General features: G+C 38.3%; 1 protein-coding gene across 2 annotated transcripts in view; it reads right to left on the minus strand.

The window, feature by feature from the left end:
• tgfb1a (transforming growth factor, beta 1a) overlaps positions 1-19,837 on the minus strand; it is a 31,981-nt gene extending 12,144 nt beyond the window's left edge. Inside the window, exons 1-6 of one of the 2 annotated variants that reach the window (XM_053651466.1) lie at positions 18,795-19,837; positions 17,230-18,420; positions 4,637-4,915; positions 4,180-4,257; positions 859-1,006; positions 521-671 (exon numbers count right to left, since the gene is read on the minus strand). In XM_053651466.1, coding sequence (XP_053507441.1) covers positions 521-671; positions 859-1,006; positions 4,180-4,257; positions 4,637-4,915; positions 17,230-17,560 — 987 coding nt within the window. In that variant the 5' untranslated portion in view covers positions 17,561-18,420; positions 18,795-19,837. Of the gene's footprint in view, positions 1-520; positions 672-858; positions 1,007-4,179; positions 4,258-4,636; positions 4,916-17,229; positions 18,421-18,615; positions 18,759-18,794 lie in introns of those variants that run through there. The other variant, XM_053651467.1, reaches the window with a different exon arrangement.
• Between the last annotated feature and the right edge of the window lie 377 nt (positions 19,838-20,214).

The following is a 20,214-nucleotide window of genomic DNA, read 5'->3' on the forward strand; positions in this document are numbered from 1 at the left end:
CATTTAGGTTTTAAAGCCGTTTTTACAGTACTTTTACAGAACAAATTCATTAGAACAAGAATTTTTTTTTTCCGAGAACAGCCCCAACATAATGTTCAACAGGAAACAACTTCAGGAAATGACCAAGGCAGGAAGAGGGGAAATGCTGGAATGTTGTCCTGGGAAATGCTTGCTCATCAGGGAACACTGGCTAAAAAGTACACAGTTATTTCCCTATCAAAGATAGATTGTATGTAAATGCAATGCATTTGCATGTGTGTGTTTTTTCTTCTTCTTCACAAATCCAGTCAGATCAGAAAAACTACTACAAACTGTCAAAACTATACATATGTTGAACTCATGCATGAAAATACATAAATAATATATATTTTTTAATAACACTGAGACTTATTTTAAATCATGTCTCTAGATATGCGATTCATAAAATGAATACTTGCATTCACATGTTATCAACTTTTACAGGAAATTAACCAAAAAACCAAAAGCCTACATGGAGCCTGGAGAGGAAATATCATTCTACCTGTGAGTATTTGTTCTCAGCATTCCAGATGTAGGCGCAGGAGCCCATGCAGTAGTTGGCATAATATCCTTTAGGCTTGTGGATCCACTTCCAGCCGAGATCCTTCCGGAAATCGATGTAGAGTTTCCGCATGCAGCATGCCTCTGTTTTTCTAGCAGAAAAAAAGCATACGGTCATGTGATACAACTTATAAGTGAAGGTCACATTATTATTATTTTTTTGGAAAGTAATAGAGCAGGAAACTATATGTTCTAGGGTGAGAGATAGATGAGAGAAACTGGAAAAGAAAGAGTGGTAAAGATACGAAGGTTTAATAGAAGAGAGAGAAAGTGACGCACTCATCACAAGTTGGTTCCGTGGCAGGGGATCGCTTCTTGCGTTGAGTGCTATGGCCCTCAGCAGGAACAGACATGGACATGGCCAGAATGTATGGCTTGGGCATTAAGCTAGCAATCAAATTTTTGTCTCCTCTCACTGTACTCAAACCTGACAACACACACATACAGACATGTAATGTTTTGCACAATGTCTCTCTAATCTTAAGCATATGGTATATATTAAAAATAAAAGCTAAACGCTTAGATAAAAAGGGGTCCTTATGTGTTCCTAGGGCTGGTAAGGGTTCTTTAGTTCCAAAAGTGATTGTACTTTTGCGTGTGCCAACTTTTGTAAGGTTTGCCATGTGGCACAAAGTGAAGGACCAAAGGAAAGAGTTATATTGTTATAACTCAATAGTTATACAGTTATACAAAGGAATTATATTATATATGTGTTTTACATCTGTTATATCTATGTAATTATATGTTATATTGTAATTATTCCAATGTTTTTTCACCTTACATTTAACAATATCTGTTTAAAAGCTATGTATGTATGTGTATATATATATATATATATATATATATATATATATATATATATATATATATATATATATATATATATATCTGCTAAAAATGATTAAACATACAAACTTACTATCACATATGACATTTTCATTGGCAACACATTTAGCATTCTCTGTAGTTGACCTTTTAAAAATAAATTCCAGAGACGTGGGAAGGCGTTTTACAAGTGGGGGTGTTGGAATTTTAAGCAGCACATATGTGGTGTTAGCTATGACATCATACTCAAATGATAGACATATTTTTACAGTTATCGTGTTTTGATTGAAATAGTTATACTACAGCACAGCTCCATTCTGGAATCAGAAGGTGTTGATTAATGTTAGCATTATGTATTTGAACGTTTTGTTTGTTTGTTTGTTTGTTTTTTCTTTTACAGCTATAACATAAATGATAGGTTTATATTAATCTGCTAATTATAATAAGATATCATTACTATAATAGCTCACAATTCACAGTTTTAACGTCCACATAATGTATCCTAATAGTCAATGTGTGTGTGTATATACATACTGTGTATATACAACAAAGAAACTTGTAAAATTGTTGAAGTTGAAGTTTTCTGTTAGATTAACATATGGAAGGACGTATAGGCCCTTTGTAAAACATTTGAAAGTTTCCTAACATAGGCGTTAGTTCCTGTTATCACTTATGTTGTAGTGATATACCACTATACAGAGGTTACCTCACCAAACACTTATTTTTTCTTTCTTGAAGTTAGTGAGACACAGAAATGCTGCTTGTGATGTTACAGAGAAATAAAAAAGCATAACTCCTCTGTCCTGAAGGCTTGATTCTCATGGATGCTGTCTAACAATTAAATTTTTTTTTTAAGCCTAATTGCTTATTTGTTCATCCACAGCAGTGGTCACCAACCTTGTTCTTGGAGATCTTCCTTCCTGAAGACTTGAGCTCCAACCATAATTGTGCCCACCTGACCATCTAATCATTGCCTTAAGACATTCTTGTTCAACTAAAACAGGTGTGTTAGATTTTGGTTGGAGATGAAACCTGCAGAAAGGTAGCTCTCAAGGAAGAGGGTTGGTGGCCACTGGGCTACAGTATATATAATAATATAATAATTATTTTAGCAGTTTTGAATTTCAAGGATTTCTGAAAGCACCCCTACATCCTGAGTCCTTGATAAATTCTATTTCTTGTTAATAGAAATGTACACTATATTCTTCAGTATGTATAGAAAAATTCAGTTGCTGCCATGGATATATAATAAACATATATATGTACTGTATATATTCAGCTGAAATAGTGCCAGATGTTTGCAAACCCAGTTATTAAAGACAACAATGTCTGTTCAAAAGCTTGTATTTCCTTTTCTGAATGTGATGTAAAGATTCTTTAATGCCTAGTCTTTGCCTTTGTACTTGCATATCTTCTGAGCAGTTCTTAGATTCTCTCTAAGTAAAAGTTGTTCAGTTTACTGTTTACTAACACTTCCAGATTTCTTAGTAAATCTTTGCCCCTTGACTGAGAGACTCACAGCCAGACATTACACTATTAGGCCAAAAGTATGTGGGCACCCCTCTGAGTTCGGATGTTTCAGCCAAACCAAACATATAGCCATGCCACCTTTGCTATAAATCAGTTTGTGAAATTTCTGCCCTGATAGATCTGTCCTGGTTAACTGTAACTGTTATTATTGTGAAATGGAGCACCAACAGCTTAACCATGAAGCAGTAAACCACAGAGACTAACAAGAGCACATAATATTGCTTATCCTCTGTTGCATTGCTCACTAGAGAGTTCCAAACTACCTCTGCATGCAATGTCAGCACAAGATCTGTGGGTCAGGAAAGGAGCTTCATGAAAACGGTTTCCATGGCACACAAGGCTAAGATCACTATGCACAATAGTGATTGGTGTAAAGCTGTCACAGGACTCTGGAGTGATACATCATGCTGGCAGTCTGATGGACGAATGGCAGATTCCAGGAGAATGCTACTTACCAAAGTGGAGGAGGGATAATGGTCTGGGGCTATTTTCAGGGTTTGGGCCCCATAGTTCCAGTGAAGGGTAATATTAATGCTAAAGCATACAAAGACACTTTAGACAATCGTATGCTTCTAAATTTGTTGCAACAGTTTCGGGAAGGCCATTTCCTGTTCCAGTTTGACTGTGTACATGTGCGCAAAAAGCAAGGTCCATAAAGACATGGTTTTGACTCCATATTAATGCCCATGGTTTTCGAATGGGATGTCCAACCAGCTCATATAGGTGTGATGGTCAGGTGTCCACATACTTTTGGCCATATAGGATACTTTTTGCCCCTTGTTCTGCCTTTTATTGCCTTTTTACCCCAATTTTGATCATTTGCCAATTTCCACCCACTAGGTAGTTCTCTGCTATCATGCCACAGCTATTTTCGAAAAGGTCTGGTTTTGGACTTCGGTCAGGTCTAGAGATGTTTTCTCTATTGGCCTGACTTGTCTTGAACTTAATAGAATTTGTACTTGGACTTACCTTGGGCATTGGTATCACTAAATATGGTCTTAGTCTCAACTGAGAGTTTATGTTCATGTTTATGTTATTGTACAAATATCACGTACACAAAGTTTGACAAGAAGAAATTTCTTCATCTAGAAAACCTAGCCTAATTATTGACGTAATGCATGAATGATAGTAGTAAGACCTTTCCGTTGGGCCTTGTTGAAGGATCCAGCCACACTGCATTTTATTGTTTTCAAACAGAAACCATGTGGTGTGCAAACATTTGGCTTGCAAAATAAATGACCAAACCTGATATGGTAAATTTGAAGTTCTCCACAGGATCCCCACATCCACAGTGCAGCCTCAGCTCAAATCCTTGTTCATTTTCTGTCCAAGAGAGATGGTTATTATGTTAAATGGAATTCATTGCACAGGTTTTAAATGAACTAATGATTTAAGAGTCACCTTTAGCCTTTTATTAAAGCTTTTGTGTAATAGAGGTTTTCAGAATAACTCCCCAGTACACAAGTGTACACAGGTACCATTACCTGATACCCTGAATAGCATAATGTAAATTCAGCCACAAAATAAATGTGTCACTATGACAGAGGATAAGCTATTTGGACTTGGCATGTTGTTGGTAGTCTGCATGTCTACTTTAGAGATACTGAATTACACTGATTTTCACACAAATTGCTAACACTGCTTGCTTCAGTAACTCATACATTCATGCTTAATAAGATGCTAGACCTGCGAAATAACTTACCGGAAGACTGGAGCCACTCTTTGAGCGTAGCTGTTACATCGACGGATATCCATTTGTTTAGCAAATCATTATTGATATCATAAAAGCCCAGGTATTTTGCTGCACTGCCCAGACCTTTGTAGATCTCCAGTCTCTGCCACATACTGCTTTGGATTGTAGTATCTTTCACTCGCAGCCTGAGCATGGCCTGTGACAGCTGCCTGTAGTCCTGGATGCTCTTCTTCATTTCCCCCACATTAAAGAACAGCTGTTTATGCTCTGTGAAGTTCTCTGGTGTCCCTGCAAAAAGAGAAAGTACTCTGAATAACTAGGTACTGCTAGTTTGTTGGTATATTCATTTTTACTGACACTACCCATGGGTTACTTATTAGTATTATTTATTATCATATAACAATATATGCTAATAAATGGCACATGAATGGCATAAGCTATCATGACATTGTATATTACAACAGCTATTATGTCCATTACCAGTAATAGTAGTGTTATATTTTATGTCATAAACTGTCATGACAAACCATGACTGCCATTATATGTATGAGACATGGTTATTTCATAGATTTGTGGCACATGGTCACAAATCTACCAATATCAAGTTTCAAGATCTTATTCTTAACACATTACTTGACCCTATGTCATAAACTACCATAATAATTTATGACAAAATGATATCTAGCATTAAGTATACAGTATATCAGTCCATAAAGGATTTTTGAGTTCTTTTTTTGATTGTTGCTGCCAAAAATGCTTGATTTTGCTGCGGCTTTTTGAGTTTTTTTGCAGTTTTTTGTGGAAGACTACTTGAATTGGTGACATTACATTTGCACAAAATTGTTTTGCACGGTTTTTCACAGTGATTTTGGTTGGTAATTGAGAACTTTTAGTTGTACTCATGTTCGACGCACGTGCATTGAAGGGGGTTTTGGATGAATGCGCATTGTGATGCCATCGTATGGTGTTATATGGCATCACATGATGCATCTTGGCCCAAATCTGCGGAAGATCTGCAGTAATTTTGAAAAAGTGCAAGCTCCTCCAAATATTGCGGAGTTTGTTTGATTTTGTAGTCAGCGCAAAAAAGACCAAATCAAGCATTTTTGGCCATAACAATCCTGTATGGACTGCTTATTACACACAAATTACACAGGGTCAAGGCTCTATCAATATTGAGTGTCAAAATATTACATTACTTGTTCTGTGTTATAAACTCCCACGACAACTTACGACAACATATGACATTTGGCGTTACATACAGTATATGAAATGTTATGACAGTCTTATTAAACACACATAACAGAGGCTCAAGACTCTATCAATATTGAATTTTGAGATATTAGTCTTAACACATTACTTTTTTTTCTCTGTTTTGTCAACTCCCATTACAACTTATGACAGCATATGACATCTGGCATTACATATAGGACACGATATATGCCTGTCTTATGACAGTCTTATGACACAGGATCAAGAATCGCCTAATATCATGGCAGCACATGACGTCTGATATTGTGTATACAGCATGGTTATATCAAGGTCAAGTAACGTGTCAGGAATAAACTCTCAACACTTGATCTTGAGATCAGATTCTTGGGTTTGGCCACCCCTAATGTTGAGGTCACAGTGCATCAGCCAAAAGCTTCGAAGTCAGCAAGTATGGACTTACATTCTGCTGTAAATAATTAGGAATGTGTGTCTGACTCACATCTCATTAACCACAAAGAGCTACTAGGAAAGGGTGGGGTGGAGGGAGTGGACATCCTGCTGCACGGGGTACTCAATAAAAGGCACCTGTAGGGCCGACTCTGATAGTAGGCTACAGCAAACTTCGTAGTCCACACTAGCCACCTGCTGAATGGAGTGTGCAATTTGCCATATTACTGTTATGTACAACATTGCAGCCATTGCAATTAATCATGCGTATATTGCTACTGAGGCCTTGTAATTTACCAAAGCAAGGCACTATTACGTCTGTGCGTGGAGCATCATGTGCTGTACGTGTCAACTTTTTTCCTTCTTTTCTTTTCTTTTCTTTTTGTGTGCATAATAATCACAAGGGACTGATGGGAATGCACACTCAGAGTGAAAAAAAAAGAAAGAAGCTCAGGTTAACATTTCAGAGTACACAGTAGTGACATAAATGTGATCTCAAAATGAGAGATGAGAGAGATAATGAAAAACAAGAATACAACATATAATGTCAACATATAACATGCTGTATTTTCAGATTCAGAAGACTGCAAAATGTTTTTGTTTTTTTTAAAAAAAGCACCCAAAGAAGCAAGAACTCTTTAGCGTAACCAAACCCTAAACACACATATCTGTTCCAGCCTGTCTTTCTCTGAAATTGCCCGCCCAAATGCTTAATCACACACACACACGCACACACACACACACACGGCAGTGAGCCAGTACAGTCCATACACTTCTGTTCCCATAAGTCTTACACATACATACGTCTAATATGTTGATATGCTGCAATACCAAAGTAGTCACGCTACTTGCTAAAGACACATCATCTTTGTCATCACTTGAGATCAGTTGTGCAACTAGGATGTCACAATATTGGAGCTCCTTTCAGGAAGATGAACATAAACATACACATGATTTTCACACGCTTCCATTTTTGCACCTATTGCAGTTTTTATGCAGTGATTTGGGTTTACTAGAAAAAAAAACCCCATTTAAACAGTACCATATTGCCATTTCAACAGTGCACGACTTCCATAGAATACTGTCTTTCACCACTTCTTCTGGTAGGTTATGGCAATGGACCTTCAAGACATTAATGATCAGAATTACAGAATTGCATAATGTGAAATACATTATGAAAGAATTTTTTGTTAAAAATCAATTATTGTGCTAAATATTTTGATCATTTTTTAATCTCTCCATGCTTCTGAGGTTTCCTCCAGATACTCCGGTTTCCTCCCCAAGTCCAAAGACATGCACTATAGACTGATTAGAATTTACAAATCATCCATAGTGTGTGAATGTCTGTGTGATTGTGCCCTTTGATGGGTTGGCACCCCAGGGTTTCCCCCGACTCATGCCCCGAGCTCCCTGGGATGCTCCCCAGTGATATGCGGTATGGAAAATACCGCATACTCATACGCATTTCCATACTCCAAGCGGTATGGAAAATAGATGGATGGATGGATATGGAATGAGCATAATTAAGAAATTAAATGCAGATTGGCTCTGGTGAGTGGTTCTACATAAGATCAAACATATTCAGAATAGTTCAGATAGAAAAAAAAAACATGAAACCAGCAGCAGGAGGTTCAGTTAGCAGGAAATCTATGCTAAATTGTTACTTGTGCAAAATCAGACAGCTCCCAAATAATATGTGCCAGTGTGAGGACGTTTTTGTTGCTTAATATATTTGTACATTATTAAATTTCAGTGCTTGTTCTTATATACTAATCGGTCCCTCTATGATTTTGTGGAAATTAATGCAAAGTCAAGCAAACTCTGCAATATTCGCAGGAGCTTGCAATTTTTCAAAATGACTTCAGATTTTACGCAAATATGGGCCAAGACGTGTCATGTGATGTCATCACAACATGCATTCAGCCAAAGCCCTCATTGATACCAACAAACATCACCGCAAAAGAATGCAAAACAATTTCATGCAATTGCAATTTCGCCAATTCAAGTAAATCACAAAAAAAAAAAAAAAAAACTGTGTGAACTCCTGTACGGACTGACTAAGTATCAGTGAATGTTCAACAAACCCACTGTCTTAGCCTTTATAAATGACATTCAAGTGCATTCAAAATAACTTTTCATTTCCATCTCTATAGAGGAGAAGCCTTCTGAATTTGACATGTGAAAGGTGGAACTTGTGCAGGGAATGCGGAATAGGACCAGGTCATACATTTATTCGTTTGTTTTCAGTAATCGCTTTATCCTGGTCAGGATCAGAGTCAGGATGGATCCACACATGCTGCTGTGGGCGTAGCATCCTTCAATGGGTTCATTAGTAATGCTACTGTGGGAAAATTACTTCTGATTTTCAGTTTCATTCTGTCATTCTCTCTTCGCCATCATCCTCTTGACTTTGCTGAAATCCCCTTAAGTATTTTCTTCTCCATTAAGACTCATCACGTCACTCCACAGCCGGAATAATATCTTAACACTCAATACAGTGGGAATTTCCCTTGAACAAAATAATAAACTCTTATGTCAGAGTATCAGAAGTAGCTGTGTGTGTGGGTGATTACTGCTCACACTCAGCACACTGTGATTTATTTCATTAACCGGCCAGCCACATACAACACCCTTATCCTTCATAATACGGTAATTACACAACAGTCATCCTCTATGCATAAAGATTGCCCCAACACGCACAATTCTCGCTATTGGAATCCTCTGTAATTGGTGAAATTATTTAGCGTCTACACTTTAGGGTGACTCACTGATGCCGTGAAATGTGTGGCTGACGAAATCCCTACTGAATCCAAAACATTATAAGGCATACTGTATATAAAAATTTGAATGTCGTCCGCAGTTAATATCCGTACTTTCCAAACCAAGTCCTCAGGTTTCCGCAGGTCACATTTTCCTTCTCTTTTATTTCACTCCCACTAAATACCTGGTTCAGGTGTGTTCAGTTTTGGGAGAAAGCAAAAATGTGGACCATGTGCTATGAGGTGCCCTGAGGACTGGGTTGGGAAACACTGATCCATACTATTTGGTGATTTAAAAAACAAATTAAAATTGAGAAAGAGCAGTATGTATTTGCAGGAGTGGAAAAATCAGAGAAGACAGAGATCCTTTGTTGGTAGGAAGGTGGAGGGAGTTTGTATATGTCTGTGTGTGTGTGTGTGTGTGTGTGTGTGTGTGTGTGTGTGTGTGTGTGTAGGCACACGTTCAGGTAAGCTCAGGACAGCTGTCCTAACAGGCACAATGGCAGGCCTATCATTACCGACGGGCGCAGCCACGTTCCAGCAAGCTTAAATACCAGCCTCCAAAGCACACTACTCCTATCCATCCATTCATCCATCCATCTGTCTCTCTCTTTCCTGTGAACTCAATTGCTCCTTGGTGGCTCTCACACCCTTGCTGTGCTCAGCGAAATCTCTCGGCGGTAATGACATGATATGGAAAAAAAAAAATCAGAGAGGAGATGTGAAGGACATCTGAACGGCCTCGCTCTAAATAGTTTCCTTTACTTGATCTTTGCTTGACGTTAAGGGTTGAGTTAACGTGATCACTGGCTTACACTCGTTTGCAATCCTGCCAAACTCTTGTTCAGGTCTAGTCCATATAAAACTGCTTATATCAATAGATAGATTCAAATATATACATTTTATTCCAAAGCTATATCCATAGGCCATTTTCATGCCATTTCTGGAATGGTATTCCCGACACACGTGGCATTCTCCCCTTCAACATACCAAAATCTGACTTCTATTTTTATACAGATAGGCATTTAATACTAAGACCATTGGCATGTGTGGAGGCTAAAGCAAGCATACTATAACCACTTAAAGGAACAGTTTGAGGAAAATCAAACGTGCACTATTTCAGCCCCAAATAAGCAAAACATGTTTGCTTGCTTTAAGCGCATTAGTAAGATATTTAATATCCTTTGAAAACCATTTTTGTGGCCATGTTTGCAAATTTAAGTTAAAAGTATAACAGTATTATCATCAACATCACGTTACATATTGCGCTAAAGTTCCCCAAGATGGCCGCCACAACATTCAGTTACACAGTGAGGTTTTGTTCATGTTTATAAAGGACAGTACAGTAAGTGATACTACAGCGTGTCCAAAACCAACTCATGAGGTGTGAGGCAGATATATAGCAGTGAGTGTGAGGCAGATATATAACTGCAGTGCAAAACCAAAGAATCAGCCTTGGACACCAAACATGTCTTGGCCAATCAACTACAATTAGGCAGGGGCAGCTTGTATAAATAGGTTAACAGGCATAAGGAAGATAAAAGAAAAAAAAAGATGATATAAGGTTTGATGCTTTAAGGCAGATTATTTTGTATTTTGGTGAAACCAAGTGCAACAGCACCACTAATGGTAAGAAACATAAACAGGATGATATATGAAGAAGTGACACTGGGACTGATTTCTTTCCAACACAGCCTATCATGTTGGGTGATTACACAGACTGAAACGCCCTTGAAGATTTAATATCCTTTTTCGACTGATATTTTTCATCCCACATTGCTGACACTGATGATAAATTCATCACGTCATCAGCTGTGCTTGGGAAGGCACATGTGAAATACAGTCGCAAGTGTAAGAAATGTGAACGAGGTGGATTATTTAGTCTAACGTCCTTTCCTCCTTCCAAAATGCCTCTGGAGGAGAAATTACAAGTATATAGACTAAGTGCTCATTTCATTGTCCAATTAAGGTACAAATTACATGAAAGGACTGGTGACAGAACTGAAAATGTAGTGGTTTTGGTTTGAATGAATGAATTACAACTTTACCATCTTTGGTAATAGAGGAAGCCAGTTGGGCATTATGTACTTGAAACACTTTTAAAAAATGTTAAAACATAAAAGCGTGTCATTCTAGGCTCCTATCTAATATTATGACCAGCCATCATTGCAACTGTGGTAAGGGAATCTAATCGCTATTTTTGTGTATTGTCCTTTAAGGAGGTCTTTCTTACACATATGCAGCACCAGGCCACTCTTAAAGTCTGTTAAACGGCACTAGCTTGGATCGAGTGTACTAAATAAGCCACTTCACATTCTGGGAAACTGTACAAAAATAAAAATCTGCCTTATCAACAGCAGAATGGAAGTGGTTTTAACAGTGGTTTTTAATATGCTGTTAGTGAAGGTTATAGGATTGCTGAGAAGATGAATTCTTCTCTTCGTCTTTTGCTGGTGTGCTGATATCAAGACATTGCGAAAGTAGAGTGCAAATTGAGAGGCTGAAGGAGAATATGCTATATACGGGTCTTCAACAGAATCTATTATAAATTGCCTTACATTTAAGAATGTAACCTTTCAGGAGACAGCGGTCAGTAAATCAGGTCTGCAGGAGGGTGTTTTGCATTTAATGAGCAGAAATGATGAAAATGCATTTGGGAGTGAAAGTGGCTATTAAGGGAGCATGTTTATTCCTCTGGTGAATACTAGGGAAGTGCTGGAACGTTTCTGGCTAAAACAATTCTGCTAAACTTAGCTTTGGCAGTCAGAGATTCTCATGTGTGTGCATCAATAAATTCCTGTACAGGGTAGTTAGAAAGAGTGAGAGAGAGAGAGAGAGAGAGAGAGAGAGAGAGAGAGAGAGAGAGAGAGAGAGACAGAGAGCGAGCGATCATACACATATTTGGTAATAGCTGTGTGTGAAGATTCATATGACTTTAATTCAATAAAGAGGTTCAAGAGTCTGAGTCTTTCACATCATGCACAAAATTTAAAGCACTCCATGACACGCGGGCACACACACACACACACACACAAACATGTGCGGGCACACACACTTGTCCACAGATCAACCCAAGCACACTCACACTTATATAAACCTACAGAGAAAGAACAACTAGAGTGGCTAGATGATAGTTTTGTCCCCGAGAGTGCTTGTCAGCAGGAAATTCATTGCACCCACTGGGACTGTTTAAATCTGACTCACACAGCATGCACCACCAACCTTCCTTCCTGGCAAACAGCTCTGCCACAAACACACATACACACACACACACACACACACACACACACACACACAGAGCGAGAGAGAGAGAGAGCGAGAGAGAGAGAGAGAGAAGGAGAGAGAGATCGAGATCCCAAGGTGGCCAGTGATCAAATTACAGGAAGCCCCCTCTCTCAGGGGACCAAAGAAAAAAAAAAGTTGAGACCAAAAAGAGGGCAGAGGGAATCTTGCATGTCCACTCCATCTTCTCAAAACAATTATTACCTCTGTTTTCCTCTGTGCCAATGGTTCAGGCCCGAACTAATCCCCCTGTCTCCCATGCCTTTGTTCGCCAATGTACATCTGTGATCAAGGGCTTCATGTTAATGTCACCTTCGTTTGAAGTGGTTAAAGTGGAATCGTGGAGCGGTGATAAAAAGAAGGCGGGTGGCAAGCTTCAAAAACTGACTATTTACCCATCAACAGATGGACCTAAATTGCTAACAGCAGGTTCATGAGTTAGAAGGGCAGCCTGCAGTGCCCAGAAGAAAAAAAAAATCAAATGCGGACCGCCAAAGCTATTAAACAAACAGATGCCCAAAGTAGGCTAATGTTTAGATGTTTTTTTTTCGACATGTTAGCCAGTGCTAAAAGCCTGTTGAACCTGTTTAAACATAGCCTGATTAGCAATCTGACACATGGGAGCAACAACACAAACAATACAGCAATGACATGGATACTCTTAGGGTATCATGCATGAAAAAAAGAAAAAAGAAACCCAGTGCTAACTATGGTCTGATGTTCTAATCTTACACATCTGCCTGCAGATATTAAAGAAGAAGATGAAGAAAGACTCATGATATACTACACATTATCTTGGATGTGATGCATGCAATCAAGCTATTTAAGATTTGTTTTTATTATTATGGCATATTAACAACTAAACAACTTACAGCAGAATTGACTTTACCATGAGGTCAAAACAAGATGTGTTTCTCTGCGTGTTTACACGCACACCGATAATCCGATCTTTATCTGATTTGGGCGCTTACCACATTACTGAAGTGGTCATGTACCCAACATACTATGATATCTTAAATCGGATTAAAGCTGCGATCCAAATTAGAAGTATCCTGTAAAGACACCTAAATGGCATTTTAACCCAATAATCTGGTTGTTCATGGCATCGTATTCATGTACAGACATAACCTGATATCTTTCACTTTTCATGTAAATAAACCTAAAAGTATAGACAAGAACTGCACTGTAAACACACTTTTCTTTGTGTGTGTGTGTGTGTGTGTGTGTGTGTGTGTGTGTGTGTGTGTGTGTTTGTGTGTGTGTGCGTGTGTGTGAGTGATTGTTTTGCCGGATGGAAACACCTTCCTGATAAGAGAGGTCAGAAGAGAATGGCCAGATTGGTTCCAGTTGACAGGAAGGCTACAGTAAATCAAATCAGCACTCTTTCCAACCGTGGTGAGCCAAAAAGCATCTCAGAATGCACAACACATCAAACCTTGATGACCATTTGCTACAATAGCCGAAAACCACATTGGGTTCCTCTCCTGTCAGCCAAGAACAGGAATTTGAGGCTACAGTGGGTACAGGCTCACCAAAAAACCCAACATTTTTCCGTCTTCAAAAGTGCGTGTGATCATTAACTGAAGCTTTTGACCTCTATCTGTGAGTGTATTGTATCTTGTCATGTATGTAGAATGACATGGCAGTTTTAAGTCACTCGTGTTGCCTTTGGAGTTTTCGCATTTTCATAGTATATACATTATATACATTTTGGCTTTATCATAATATATTGTAAACATTTTTTATATATTTTTTGCATTTGTAAGAATGTAGGATATACATTATATTTACACTAGACCATACAGTATGTAACAAAATATCAATGAATATTTAATCAAGGATGTATTGTACTGTAGGGTCCTATGTAAATCCAACTCAGCTGATTTTCAATAAAGCATTATTTAAAATCTAAAAAAAACTGAGAATAAAAAAAAAACCATTACATACTACTCACACACCAGAGGATTCATTTTCTAAATTGTCCTTACTGCTGTTTCATTTAGTTGTTGCTGTGCCTTGATGACTAAAACATTTGAATTACTATATGTCTCCAATGCTGTAAGCAAATAACAGCAAATATTTTTTGACCTAGATGAATGGTATGTAGTAATACTGGATGAGAAAAAAAATCTGCAGAAACTCTTCAAGATTCCATCTTAGGTGCCCTATTATTATGCCTTTTATATAAGAAGAAGTCCCTTCTCTAAATATTGTATCATGTTGGAGTCAATGTGGGTTTAGGGATCCAGCAATATTTATTTAGAACTAAACTAGACTTCCACAGCATTGAACTGAACCAATAAACCATCACGAGACGTGGGAAGATTTTATGTTTTACTAAGGGCTTTATGAATATTATTTTACCATCCAAAATGAAATCCTTCATGCACATCACAGAGACAGATACAGATGTAACAGACAGATGTAATCGCAGGGGGTCGAAAAAGTACTGAGAAATTATACTTAAGTGAAAGTATAGACAATGTGTCGAAATCCTTTTTTCTTGGAAGTGTTATAGAAAGAGTACACGTATTCCATAACACTCGAGTCAAATATAAAAACCACCCAAAATAAAACTTAACTATAGTAACAAAGTACAATTACTGAAATATTTTTCTCCCCTGATTATTGGTTTGGTTAGGAGTAAAAACTTGTATTAGCGTTAGCATTAGCAATCAGTAGAGGTGCGCGCAGAACTGTTCTTTAAATACAGTTCCCGCCCATTGCCAAAGGAATTCTGACTAGCCCCTCCTGAAACCTTGACCAACCTTGTCCTCTCCCACATTAAGTATGGCCAATCCCATCCAGACACTATTTTTGTTTGTACTCACCCTGCAGTATTTTCTACAACCCCAATTCCAAAAAAGTTTGGACGCTGTATAAAATGTAAATAAAAACAGAATGCAATGATTTGCAAATCTCACAAAAAGAAAAAGCTGGAAGTTAATTGGCAACCCAATCATGTTACTGATCTGTTGCCAATTAACCTCCGGCTGTTTCTTTTTAGTAACACTTACTTTTCCAGCCTTTTGTTGCCTCTGTCCCAATTTTTTTGAGACGTGTTGCAGCTATCAAATTCAAAAATAGCTAATTTTTTCCTTAAAATTGTACATTTCCTCAGTTTAAACATTTGATATGTTGTCTATGCTTTATTGTGAATAACATTTGGGTTTATAAGATTTGCTAATCGTTGCATTCTGTTTTTATTTACATTTTACACAGTGTCCCAACTTTTTTGGAATTGGGGTTGTAATCAACTTAGCTGACTTTATATCCAAAATATGCAGAAATATATAATAACCCTGACCAGGACTACAGCAGTTACTGAAGATGAATGAACGAACACAGTGAACGTAAAATGTAGCACCTGTTTGGCTGATTTCAGTTGCAGCCAAACGGTTGTTTTGGTTTCAGACTACTGAGTATATTTGCAAATTAGTAAGTATATTTTGACCCTAGTATTTGACTAGAAAACGTAGGAAACGCAGATTCCTCCAAGCTAAAACAAACAAACAAACAAACAAACAAACAAACAAAACAAAAAAACAGTGCCATATGGTGTCCCACAAGGTTCTATCTTAGGAACATTTGAAATATTTATATCCAGCCATTTGAATGGTAATAGTATGTAAAAATGGAAGACTACTCCAAAGATATTAAACAGCTTAGATAAACTGAAATTTGTTCTCTTAAATTCTGATAAAATAGAAACCCACATTATGTAAGTTTGCTAATTTTACACTAATGCTTCATGGAGATTCTGTGTGATCATAAATTATAGTTAAGAACCCTAGATGCCGGTTAATAATTTGATGATCATGTACAGTAAGTAACCTCACTACAACCTCGCTGTGTATTATCATTTCAGAAACATAGCCAAAATAATTAAAAATTAAAACATATGCTAAAGTAATGCATGCCTTAATAACCTGTATATTTAATTACTGCAATGTTTTGCTTAATGGCAGCAATGCTGTATCTTTAAACAGCTAGTTCAGAGTGTCAGCCTATTTATATCCATATTCAAGTCATCAAAGCCCTGTTTATTACATTTACAGCTCTAAATGGGATTACTCTGGCATATCATGCTTATCTCCTGAAACTGTATAGCAGTATATTTGCTCAGCTGGGCTAGGCCTTCTTTTGGTGTGAAAATTAACAAATTTTTTGCCATGCAAGAACTTCCTCTTTCACTAGGTAAAGCATAGATCAGTTCCTAATAAGGCATTTGTTCAACTCAAGTGTGGGTTAACTGAGAAAAGTAGACATGCCAAGTAATAAATTACAATTACTCTCATTACTTTTCTCAGGAATTGTACTTTATGAGGTAGTTTAAAATGGTTGTAGTTTTACTTTTACTTGAGTATGCTTTAAGTCCTGTAACAGTACTATTACCCTGCTGTTTTTCCTTCAAGTGTGCTCGCTACTTGATTTTAGTTTGTTAATTTTTTTCCCCACTTGTTTTGACTCCACTGACTGTTATTGGACTGTTTACTCTGCATATCGATCATTTCCAATCACATTGAAAATACGAGTGGCAACAGTGGAACTGGTGCCAACCACTAATAATCATGGAAGTCATGGAGGGAAGACATGGAGGATGCCTCAGGCAGCTATGCTTACTTTTACTTAAGTAGCTTTTCCTAATTGTGTGATTGTGTTCTGAGATGTCCTAGCTACCCTTCTAACACTCAGACAAATACTGCCCTTTCCCCAATTTTTCGTTCAATGAGCATTTCTAGTGCACATCATTTGACAACTTCCTCATACTGTGCTCGTTAAGGACTACTTGTGTGGATATATGAATGGACACTTCCTACCGCTAGCTATAAATAAGCACTAAGGGGAATCAGCAGATCAATTCTTTTCAATTTGCTTCAACTCAAAATTTCAGGTACTTACAGTGAGTCATGTCGAATTTGTGCATCTCTTTGCCAAAGTACTCCTCTTCTTCCTGGTACTGTGAGGCAGGAACTAGCTTGCTCTCCTGGTCTGTGGTGGTCTCCACTGTGCTGTTGTAGAGTGAGATGATATTGTCTGGGATGCTCTGTTCTTGGTCATCCTCTTCAGACTCGGGCTCCATGGCCATGCGCAGCTTACTAAGGATCTGCCCACGAATGGCCTCGATTCGCTTCCTCTTCGCCACCTCTAGGTCCAGAGTCTTGCAGGTGGACATGGCACCAGCTACAGATGCCAAGCAAACAATGGCTAATGCCAAACAAAGTTGCCTCATGGTGATGGAGTTCTAGTGCTGAAGTGTACCCAGCTCAGTTGAAAAGCAACAGGTAAAGGTTGATGTCAGGTGTGACTGAGATGGAACGATCAGTAGCTAATTGGCTTGGAGGTGCTGGGATGTTTCCTGATGCTGTTGATGATGATGACAATGATGCTGGTCATGGAAAGCACCTGTAAAATTGGAGTCAATAAATGCTGGTGTGTATTAATGGAGGGGAATCCCAGTATACACAGAGTTTGTTTGTCTCCTGAACCCAGACAGTACACATTCAAAGGTGGAGAGCTTGTGTGTGACTAGCCCTCGCACTTCAGGTCCTGCCAAATGAGCCAATCTGTCTCACTCTTGTTCGCGCTGTCTCTCCCACACACACTTACTCAGAGGGTGGACACTAGGCAATGCTCCCCAAGGTCTGAGCGCATGTGATGTCAGGGCCACATTCGTACACAAATAAACACTGAATACATAAGCATTTGGTCAAAACACGAGCTTAGCTGGGTAGCTTTCTGTATTTCTCTAAGTTACAGGTTTCAGTGCTGGCAAACGCACACAGGAGTACTTGTTCAAGACGGCAGGTCTGGCTGAAATCCCCGTCTTTCTCTCCCTGTCCTGGAGACCTCTTGCTTTCAGGAGAAAGGCTGCTGCATGGACACAATGACAAGTCTGTGTGCTAGTTAGTGCTTCTTAGATGCTTCTTAATTGGTTCTGTTGTTTTTTTGTTTGTTTGTTTTTTCACAGCTTGACAGGTTGTTGTCAGCAAGCCTCTCAAAACATCCCTCGTTTATTGGTCCTACAGTCAAACTCTTGATCTGATGACCCCTTGCTTCCTAGACAGATTCCCCCAATGGCTCTGATACAGCCTGCAGACAATTCAGACAGCAATAGAAAAGAAAAAAGAGAAGACAAACAAAAATGCTGAGTCGCCACAGTGAGTAATCCTATCACTGTAATGTTAAGCATGTGAAACTTGAGAGTAAGATCAACATGCGAGACTCAACAGAATGAGATAGACATCAGAACCTAAAGTGCATGGTTCAGAACGTGTTATTTAGTACCTTGATTATAAATTCAGGACCTGCTGAACAAGTTGTCATTCATTGTAACTACGCTACTGCATACTTGTCTCCAGCAACACACGTTGTTTCACACACGTTTCACACACACTCACACACACACAAACACACACCTGAGCAGTGAGGAAATCCAAAGGTAAATAAATTCTTTTGGAAAATACCTTGTAGTTTCTCTGCTCAGTGATGAACAAGTCAAACAAATTGTCTTTGGAGAAATAGGTTTTGAAGGTCAATAGAATTGGAAGCGAAAGTGAAAAACAGCCCAGAACAATGAACATTGGATGAAAACAGCAACACCAGTAGTAGCAACACCAGTAGTTGAAGTTCGAGCGTTCTCACTGCCGGCAGTGTGTAAGTCCTGGGATCAGGTTGCACTCCCACTCCCTCTCCCCCTTTTCCTCCTTTTCTTCTCCTCCTTCTCTGCCCGTCCACTTTTATGCTTCAAGCCCTGATGAGGACACTCTTCACACCTCCTCTTCTGTTCTCTCTTACTCTTTAAACCTCCTTCAGGCTCAGGGCTCACTCTTGTTTCAGATGTCCCCTCTTTATGACAGACCAAATAATGATCTGTTGACAGAATGATTTGTGAAAGCTGTCCCTCTCCGATTCTCTAACTAACTGCTATCCCTCTCGCTCTCATATCTTCTCTCTTCCTTTTTTCTTGTTCCTGTTACTTCAGTAATACAGCAGAGAGCTCTCCGCCCAGGAAATGAGCATAACGGACTCTAAAACATCTGCTCTGTACACAGCCCACAGCAAAGTGATGACATGATAGAACGAATAAGGCCAAATGTTTTATCTCTATCTCACACATACATTAGAAGAACAGGACAGACAGGTAAACAAGCTCTGTACGACACTGATGTCGGTCAAACTAACCACACTTTAAACTGCCAAAGTGAGACATTGAAAGTGCGATGATGGTAGACGCAGTTCCACCACAAAGACCTGGCCTGTTCAGCTGTGAAAAGACTGCTGCTGAATGTACCTGTGTTTCTTGTAACAACAGACTCCACATGGTCAGATCTGGATATATAACTAAACGAAAATTACAGGATTTCTTCAACTGAAATAGGTTTATCTTTTGTTTTCAACCAGAAAAGAGAAAATCACTTTTAAAGCTTCTATCTGTTTACAGTAAAATAACATAATTGCCAAATTTTAATGAATTATCAGTTTACAATAGGAAATGAGTCTGCACTTTGATTCTCTGTCTCATCACCAAAGGTAAAAAATAAATAAAATAAATCACTCAGGACATTTAAACACAAGCCTCATTGTAGACCGATCATTGTTCATGTTAACACTAGCATGGGGGAAAAAATTGCCTTTTATTTCCTGTTGACTAAATTCCTTTTTTATTAATGTGTTTTTATTAGGTAATTTAAACATTTTAACACTTTAGGGCTAAAATAGAATTATGTCCATTTTGCTATAACATGTCCTTACATGATGCATTTAAGAATATTATTAACAGGAAAACTTCTGATTTTCAGTAAATTTTTTTGGCTGTTTTCCAGGACTCACCTGTAGCAACATCCCAAGGGTTTTCCCAGAGCGCCTTGCATATGCAAAACTGCA

Source organism: Ictalurus furcatus, chromosome 20, assembly GCF_023375685.1.
Source record: "Ictalurus furcatus strain D&B chromosome 20, Billie_1.0, whole genome shotgun sequence".
NCBI classification, from domain to species: Eukaryota; Metazoa; Chordata; class Actinopteri; order Siluriformes; family Ictaluridae; genus Ictalurus; species Ictalurus furcatus.